We start from the raw sequence: 10,000 nt of genomic DNA, 5'->3' as shown, positions 1-10,000 counted from the left end.
TGAAATAGGAGCACAAAACATTTTGACATAAAAACCTGCATTCTTATAAGTCACTTCAATCAACCTACTTTTAGCCCGATTGCCTACTTGAACATTCTGATACATCATGTCACTACTGTTAAGACATTTTGATACTTTATGTTTCACCAACTGTTAATGATAAAAGATCTCAAGTATTGTCTGTATTATGAGAATCATGTACCGAGCTTTCTTAGTAATAATAATCATAGAAAGCATTTACTGGCTCGGTCACAATAAAACAAAGTCAATCAAAAATCAAAGTAACCAAAAACAATCAAGACAAATACCGAAAAATGACCAAGCAAAGATAAAACACAATTTTGTATAAATAATCAGGAAACTTATATGATACAGAAAATCACAGGTTTATATGTAACTCCAATAAACGTTATTTAACTTATATGTAGTAATTACTACCAATGTGTTTGAATAATGATAATTATTATTTCGTATTCCGGAAGTCGTTAAATCAAAATATACGCAAGAGTCGATCATGTCTTAAAATATGAGAATAGTTTGGACATGGGATGTTTTTCTGAGGTGTGACAATCGCTCATATATATATATATATATATATATATATATATATATATATATATATATATATATATATATATATATATATATATATATATATATATATATATATATATATATATATATATATATATATATATATATATATATATATATATATATATATATATATATATATATATATATATATATATATATATAGAGAGAGATATGAGAGAGAGAGATACAGAGATATATAATAACAATCAGTTACGCATGGAACAGAAATAAATTTCTGACTCACATCAGGATCGGACCCAGGTCTTTCAACTGAAAGACAAGACCTCTGCCAACCAAGCCACACAAGAAAGGATAATTCGAATGAAATGTTGTCAAATGGGTCACTGCTGAGTCAGGAAGTTGGGGAAAACACACTAGTATACGAGGCAGTTAGCCTAGCCAGGTAAAGCTTTAGACCAACTTCTTTTTATGACCACACTGGAAAGGATGGCAATTCTTGTCTTTCATCTGAAACCTGGGTTCGATCCTGATGCGAGTCAGAAAGTTGGGGAAAACATATATATATATATATAGTTATATATATATATAAATAATAAATTTCCAACTCACGTCGGGATCGAGTCTCTCAAGTTGGAAAGCAAGGGCGTTACCCACTGAAAGACCTGGGTTCGATCCTGATGTGAGTCAGAAATTTATTTCTATTCCACATGATTGTGTATTGATGATTTCTATATATATATATATATATATATATATATATATATATATATATATATATATATATATATATGTGTATAAATATATGTATGAATGTATTTAAATATATATATATATATATATATATATATATATATATATATATATATATATATATATATGCTGTATAGATAGAAAGAAAGTAAGAGGTTTACCTAAGATTTATTCATTTATTTATTTACCTATTAGGCATTATCTGGTGTCATGACTGCAAAGATCATCGACTCTAGATTCATTATATAGATAGAAAATTTCGAATTATATGAGGTAAAAACTTAAAACAAAATTCTTAAAAGACTAATATATACTTTATATAATCGTTAAATGATAATGAGAATTCCGGAACTTAAAGTTTTTAAGAAAGTCTGCTTCTGCAAAAAACTTAAAATTTTGTGAATCTTGTAATTTGCATTCTGTCCAAGAATCCGGACAAGGATGTACCTACCATCCCTAACTCAGGCCTCATAGAGGAATGTCTCCCTACAATTCCCAAGCCAATAGTAACAGTACTCAATCAACAAAAGGGCGTCTCCAATATTCTGAGTATATTGCCATATTTCCAAGAGGATATCCCATCCGTGATATCCCTCATTTTATTCTTATTTTGTGATTTCCAGTGTTCTTGCCACTGATTATGAACTAGTGTCTGAGTTTAGGTTTAAAATCAGTATATGAGATGTTTTTCTTGTGCATCCATTTCTTCATTGCCATATGCTCCTTCATGTGCTGGCATCAAGCAAAATTTAACATTTTTCTAAAAAATATGAAGGCATTTTGTAAAATATTTTTTCAAAACTACTGTATTAAAGGAATTAAAAAATCACAGAAAATTGTAACAGTCAAAACGAAAGGTTTAGCAGAAATATTGTTTACTAATGAGGCATCCATCATATATTAACCACTCACTGAAAAGTTGTGGTGGACCCACAGTAAATTTCACTGATACCTTCCAATGCTTCCTCAAAACAATAGATGGCGGGGTTCTACTGTTTATTGAACCAACAAAATGTTATCAAGAATAGCGCTGGGCTGCTTTAATTACTCGACAGAATTGAGCTCTACATTTCTTACATATAATGACGTCATCTTTAAGGTAATACCTCTAGAATAGGGTTAATGCTCGCCATGTGGCTCAAAGCACCTGCAGTTCCAGTAACCACTAAGTGGCTGGTCACTGGTGCTGTGTGCAAAGTGCCATTATGCAGATCAGGGCCATCATCTGCATTCTGAAATTCTTCAGCATCTCCTTCATTTTCACTAAGACCAAATTTCTTCCAATCTGCTTTGTTAATGCACCATTGTGGTGATCTTCGCACAGTAAGACTGCCACTTGTGCTCATAAGTATAGTTGGTTGATCTTTTGTCTGTTGCCTATCGTCTATTGTTCTTCAATCAAAATTACCTGGTGAATAGAGTTACTTCTACAAAAATCAGTACATGACAGAGCGCGTGTCTGAATGTGAAAATGTGTGGGTTTGTCAGTGTTGATGATGCCTACATTCTCATTGTCAATCAGTGATACAACAATATTTCCTTTCGCATTAGCCACAAAAGTTGTCTACCATTCATGTACCTTAACACAAGAAAAGGATGAGTAAATTAGTAGATCAAGTCAACCAGATCATCATCAGCAACATTTTCATATGATGATAAATGAAGAGAAGATGCTGTGTATTTACGAGATAGGCCAGTTTTTACTGATACAGGGGTAGTATATAAATTCAATGATATATAAGGAACATCATGATGAATATACACTAGACATCGGCCAGAACTTCCGGTCTGGGCATTCTATTTGCATTTTGTTGCTCGCATACTCTTTCAGACATTGGTCCTGTAGACAAACAATCATAGAAAAAAATTCAGATACTAATAATCTGAAATCCTCATATTTGGCCCTGAGTCCATGACAACACCATTACAGTATTGAGAAAGTTATTTTCTGTTTTTGTTTTGGATGGCCCCTTATCAAGACAAGTACCAGAAAAACCAAAGATTGTTTAGCTCAATTTTGAGATCTCTAGAATCTCTTAAAGATTCTGGGCCTTTGCACTTATGTGATGGTCTCTAAATTTTTCAGAAGTCATCAAAAGGGTTTATTGGCTTTGAAGATAGGAACTATTGGTGCATCATTAGATGTTACCCTAGCTGAAGCTGGCTCTGCCTCCAAAGAGGCCAATGCGAGAACAGGCTCTAGTCCACGACCAGTGTCCACCGATCCCTCCTCAAGGATGCAACATATCCACAGGCAAAAGAGCAAGATCGTCACCCGCTGATAGCGTGTCTGTAGAGGTAAGGGCACGAGCCACTAAAGGTGCCACAACATTCAGTGATGAGCCCAAGGATGATATGCTCATCCTATTTTTATGAAAGGAATACACTTGAAGTAGCCCATCAGTAGTATTCATTCTGTCTGTTATTAAATCAAATACATTAGTCATTTTCATTTCCGTCATGTGGTCTTTATTTTTCCACTTCATTTATAGTTAGCTGATAGGGTAAATTCCTTGTCCATTTCTTGCCAATAGATTGTTCATTACAAATGCTGATTTGACAGGACTGATGGAAATGTGAGAGTATTACCAGGACGAATGTATGGGGAGCCAACTATTTCTTTTGTCTCTTTGAAGCTGATGTGTAGGATGATCTCCACAATTTACGCATCATGATGAATTACGAGTATGTGGCATTTTCCATGCTTGTCTTGCTCACTGGCGTTGTACTCAGCTTTTTCATCCGTAATCTTTCATTCAACCCTTGTTGCTCACATGTCCATATTTCTGGTAGCAGAAATATCTTTGGCATGGGGAAGATAGTTTTATTTTAATTTTAGCCGGGCAGAATTTATTTCCTGTGAAAACCTCAGAAGATTAAAGATAAACATGAATATAGGCTCTGTGTTATCGCCTAACCCAGGGTCTTCTTCATTTGGCTCACTTCAATCACTCCTTGATTTGCCAGTTCTGGCTGAATTTCCTCTTCTGAATGGCTTATCAATTCCTTTGATCTTAGAACTCGTTCAATATAAATTCTTATGAGAGCGGAATTCTACTTCATTGTTTATATTGCTGGTTATTGATAAATTTTTTTAGCTCTTTCTCTGATGATACTATCAGGAGAGAGCCATTTTAAAGTGTTTTCATCTTGGGGTTCCTTCTCTGACGTTAAGACTAAGAACTGGGCATGATGTTCTTAGAGAAGCCAGGAGCAGCTTTTAACTTTGAGCTAACTTCTTTATTGCCAAATTTCCTAAAAATTAAGTCCTTCTTCTTTGAGGAGGATTGGAACATGGACAGTAAGGCTGAAGAGTTTTTATTATTGGTCTTTGTGTGGGTTGATCCAAATTGATGGCAGAGGTCAACTGTGTCAATTAGTCATTAGGCCCAGGTGTCTAGTTATTTCAACAGAGCTATCTGTAAAAACATAAGAAAAAATAAATAACTGCTTTATAATGTTAAAAAGACAGCTTATACTTTTCAAAATGCTTTGGTCTGCACTAATGACACTAGAAGGGACCAACTCCCAAATGAACACCCCTACCCTACCATGCAGGGATGACAACAAAAAACCGAAGTGGCACAATTATAAGCTAACTCGCTTGTTTGGACTGGGACTATTCCAAAACTACAATGATCCCCACTTCAACAGTGTTCAGTGTCAAACCAGAAAAAATGCCGGGAATCCTAAGCCTACCCTTGGGTATCAAAAAAGTGAGTTTTCTATAAAGTATAAAACCATGCAAATCTTTTATCCTTAATTGTTAGTACATTCAGGAAAGGAATTCTGTTATCTTTATTAGATTTAACTTCTAAATTAATGTTTGTTATAAGACTGTTCAGTCTGGTTAAGGATGCATTGAAATCTGCTAAGATTGGATTCCAAAACGTTAATTTGCCATCAACATGCTTTATTCAAACTAAGTGTTTAGGCTTATCATAACAGTTCAGTTTCAAATTAATACATGTGCTGATTTATTTTAAACAGCTTGAATGGAATACCCATTCTACATCTAAATTTTTTTTTTACTCGTAGATAACCTCCGTGAAATGAAACGGCATTTTTCGGATATGCGTAATCCCTGAAGTTTAATGGTCTTTGAGAAACAAATTAGGAAATGGTCCGTAATGTGCTATTTTGCTGAAACAAACTTGCAAACACGTCCTTTATAAACACCTTTCTCAAAACATAATCTATTACGACGTATCTTTTTATATTATGACGGATGAATATTCACGCTTGAATTTTATACAAAATTTTATACAGAATGTTTAACGTGTGAGGGGGCAAATCTCATGTAGAGAACATACTTTCTCGACTTACTATATTAAATTTTATGTAACCATATCTGGATAAAGGCTGGACATACAAAGAACTTCTCATCTGCCCGAATTATGACTCCCGTCAGTTTAAGGATACAGAATTTAATATCCATGAGCAACTGATTTTCATGAAATGCACGACCATGCTAATGAAAACCTAAACTGAATCAGAATCTCTTTTGTACCACCAGTGTGAGGCCAAAAGAAATATTCACCAACATAATTAACATCCAATACAAAAAAGGGATCAAGATGATCAGGAAAGTATAATGTATAAACAAACATAGTCATTTAGCTTTTTGTTACAAAGCTATAATCTGGTCTAAGATCACAAATGTGCATGGAAAAAAGTTAACACGTGATACCCTTTAAGCATATAGTAATGTTGTGGGTTTCACGGAGAAAGCGAGTCCCAGAAAAAATTTTAAAACCAAATATCAAAAAAATTCTACCATTTATAATTAAAACTTGTACAAAGCTTTAAATGAATGCATGAAAAATTGTTAAAGGAGATAAGAGTCGCTACAAAGGTCAAATAGGTAGAGCTGCTTTAATTAAAAATGCTGACAACATGAATTTATCACAAACATCATCACAACCCAGTAGCATTGATCATATCCTTTTGGATAGTATTCTAAAGTTGAGCATTTCTTATCGTCTTTTCTTAGCCGGAGCCCAGTGAGCCGCATGCCCTTAACAGCCGGCGATGTACCTACTTATTCTTGCATTAATAACTACTGGGTAGTACCAAAACCATTATTATTTTAGGAATGTTCGCTGAAATGTCCTGTTCGTTTTATTCATAGGGACACATCTGGGAAAAGAGCGGCCAGAGATTCTATATATGGACATGCACACAGACACATATATGTGTGTGTGTGTGTGTGTGTGTTGACCAACCCAGCGCTGCCTGGGAAAACTCTGAATGATAACCAATAAACTCTCTCTCTCTCTCTCTCTCTCTCTCTCTCTCTCTCTCTCTCTCTCCTCCCTATCACCTCCGCTACCCTCTCTCTTACTTCCTCTCCCTCTCACTCACTCCCTTTCCTGTTGAGATAGTTGCTTCAATTACATTGCCAGCATTTTTGACATTTTATATTTCATTCCTTCTCACCACCCATTCCCATCGGGGCCGAACTTGGACTTATACGGCATCAGGAGTATTACTATTCATCTCAGAGACCTTAAAAACTATGGATTAGACATTAATATCTGTCATTTTTACATTTTATTTTTCACCCCTTCTCACTCCCCCTTCCTATCGAGGCTGAACTTGGACTCAAAAGGCATCAGAAGTGTCACCATTCATCTCAGAGGTCTCGAAAACTATGGATTAGACTCTAATATCTGTTATTTTCGGTTATTTTTACATGTCACCCCCTTCAGACCCCCTTTCGTGCCAGTGATGTCTTACCCACACAGTATTGCTTTTCAGATAGTAAGTCATATGTACTGTATATCGAAATGAGGTATGATAAATTCGTAGAGTTTATTTAGTTACTAAGTCTACAGGTAGAACCATCCCCGTTTCAGGACGCCCATCCCACCCCCACCCCCTTTGGTGCCCTTTTGTGCTAGTGATGTCTTACCACCATAGTATTCTTTTCCAGATAGAGTAATGCTTGAACATACACTAATGCTGGAACATACACTCACATACATTATATATATATATATATATATATATATATATATATATATATATATATATATATATATATATATATATATATATAACCATGGACCATGCAAATGTTAACCTAGTGTGATTATATGTAATATATATACACACACATATGATGTGTGTGCGTGTGTGTACAATTCACACACACACATACTTGTATTTCTTTAAACTGATTTTAGTGTCTAGGTTTCCTGTAAAATTCACTGAAGCTGACGAAATTTCATACTTGTCCAGATTTCTTTAAACTGATTTTATAATTGTTATATATTGTTCCATATTTGAAAATCTTCTTGCGCCCCCTTCATTCTTGCAGACTGCCTAGTGACTATATCACTTAAGCTAAATCACTTAAGCTAAGGACTTAATCTGAGTAGGCTAGGCATTGACTTCCTTCGTTGCCGCTGACTTTGTCGTCCCCTCCGGCGGTGTACTAGAGTAGAACAGAATGTACAGTTTAGGACGAAGGCCTATGAGGTCATTCAGAGCTGCAAGAGAAATTGAGAGTAAAAGGTTACAAAGGTGTAACAGGAGGTAAACCTCGCAGTTGCACTAAGAAATGATTGTTAGAAGAAGGTGGAAAGTAAGATGGAAAAGAGAGAATATGAACTGATTTACAGTAAAAGGAATGAAAGGAGTTGCAGCTGGGGGCCGAAGAGACGCTGCAAAGAACCTTGAGTAATGCCTACAGTGCACCGCGCGTGAGGTCCACTGATGGCACTAACCCCAATAAGACTGGATACGAAACCGGCGGTGTTTTTTATTTTCTTATGATGCTGTTTTTATAGGTGATTATAAATTTGGGTATTATTTTACTCGTATTTATTCATTGTTTTCGTGCTTTCTCCTTAATATACTACTTTTTATTAGGGAAAAATAATATCATGAAGCTTTTTCCATATGATAGTTCTGATATTTAAGAAATATAAATAGTAATAGTGATACAGAACTTTGGCTATTTAGTGTTCAACATAAAATCGTTTCAACACCAATATGTAAAGCAGACCCTCGACTGAATTTCAAATCTAAAGGTTTTATATGAAAACAAGGTAGAAATTATTTATATTCATTGCATTTATTGTTGCATAAAATAACAATAACTTAAATAAGTTAAACTATCATTAATCGAAATTTACAATGGCTGTCCGTAGCTGCGTGATGGAGCTGAAGGGGCTTCACGTGGAGCTCCTTCAATGATGCCCCTTGCTCGCTGCTCCTCGGCGAAGGCGATCTGGTCGAGTACGAACTGGGGAATTGGGTGGGGGAACTCGGGAGCCACTGGCAGGTGGTCACCCTGAGGCTGGAAGCCGTTTTCATCAGCCACGAAGGCCAAGACTACTGGGGTGCCATCAGGAGCTGTGTAGCTGAGGGAATATAATGCTGATGTTAGTGAATAATAATGGTGAATATTATTTGAGCCATTCACATAAAATTCTACAGATCTTAGTGAGTAAAACCGTTATGGGAAATATAAAATACTCACGACAGTCTTCCGGAACTGGCAACAGCTCCAGCGACTCCTGGGGATCCAGACTCTGAGTAAACGATGCCGTTGGCTGTTTCAACGTCGACGTTGTAGCTTCCGTCGTCGCCGCTGACTCTTTCGTCCCTCACGATGGCGATGACAGGGGCGTCGACGCTTCTTGCGTGGGAGGAGAGGGGGGCTGGAGCCTCGTAGCCCTGAGGGGCAGCAAGGGCTACGGCAGCCAAGGCGCAGAGGATAACCTGTAAAAGTAAAGCAAGCATTATTTAAATTCTAATGTACATCTGTATAAAGAGACACCGGCACTGCACGGTTATTTGTATGTTTTACACACAAACACATCCATGTATATGTGTGTGTATTTGTTTATGTGTGTGTTTGTGTTTGTGTGTAATGTGTATATGTATTCACGAAGATTGAGAATATATCTGAATTTCTTTCTAATCGTTTGAATATAATTACTTTTTATCTAAATATGTGTGTGATAATTTAGGAAAAATCAAATGCATGTATACCAAGTAGAGAATTATGATCTTTCAGAATGTATCCAAGCTATCCTAACATTACCTAAAACTGTTAGATAGAGAAGTAAATTTTTAATAAAATTAAATATAAACGAAGACTTACACTCTTCATCTTGAGTAGTCTCCAAGCAACTGATGATCATTCCAGTTGAAAGACTGCTTTTATACTTGCCTAAGACGATGGGACGTCCAAATGCCAGATCTCAGAAGCAAGTTGCAAGGTCGACGGAGTGACTGAAAACTGATGAGTGCCAGAATTTGACCCAGATTGCGAAAACATGATTATCAAGCGGCTCCCTTTTCTCCTCTGTAACCTGTTAGGTCAACTAGTGACAACAGTCAAGGTTACAGTAGCTGATCCTGATTTGCGGTCCTTTGCCTTCTACAGTGCTTTGAGCTTCAGTGCACCCTAAGTAAAATAGTTTACATACTTTTTTACTTTTATTTAACATTATTGTAAATAGTACAATTATATCTTTTTCAGTTGACAATAACTTTCCATCTTCAGCACAGCTGATAACGGGTCGCATTCATGTTTGTTTATATTTAGAAATTGTAGGGCATTTATTGCATCTTAAATAGAATTATTTTATTCGTGTCTTCGTTTATGCTACTTTTGAGCCGTTGTTGGTAATATATATATAAAAATTCTTTTAATAAACTTGTTGACCTGATTAAC

At 35.7% G+C, this 10,000-nt stretch overlaps 1 protein-coding gene across 1 annotated transcript; it reads right to left on the bottom strand.

Moving 5' to 3' along the window:
* Nucleotides 1-8,368: 8,368 nt before the first annotated feature.
* On the bottom strand, nt 8,369-9,489 carry LOC136829180 (cuticle protein AM1159-like). The gene is made up of 3 exons (XM_067087498.1): nt 9,425-9,489; nt 8,798-9,039; nt 8,369-8,678 (listed from the first exon to the last, which is right to left on the bottom strand). Exons 1-3 carry the CDS (start codon nt 9,431-9,433, stop codon nt 8,447-8,449), a joined length of 483 nt encoding a protein of 160 aa, XP_066943599.1. The 5' UTR covers nt 9,434-9,489; the 3' UTR covers nt 8,369-8,446.
* Nucleotides 9,490-10,000: the final 511 nt, after the last annotated feature.

The sequence above is a fragment of the Macrobrachium rosenbergii genome, chromosome 44 (genome assembly GCF_040412425.1).
Source record: "Macrobrachium rosenbergii isolate ZJJX-2024 chromosome 44, ASM4041242v1, whole genome shotgun sequence".
Lineage (NCBI taxonomy): Eukaryota > Metazoa > Arthropoda > Malacostraca > Decapoda > Palaemonidae > Macrobrachium > Macrobrachium rosenbergii.
The sequence above is the reverse complement of the archived record's forward strand: the minus strand, read 5'-3'. Positions and strand labels throughout refer to the sequence as shown.

Coding starts and splice junctions, on each gene's coding strand:
- LOC136829180 (XM_067087498.1), bottom strand. Junction 8,679..8,797: donor GCCAGTTCCGGAAGACTGTC/GTGAGTATTTTA, acceptor ATATTCCCTCAG/CTACACAGCTCCTGATGGCA.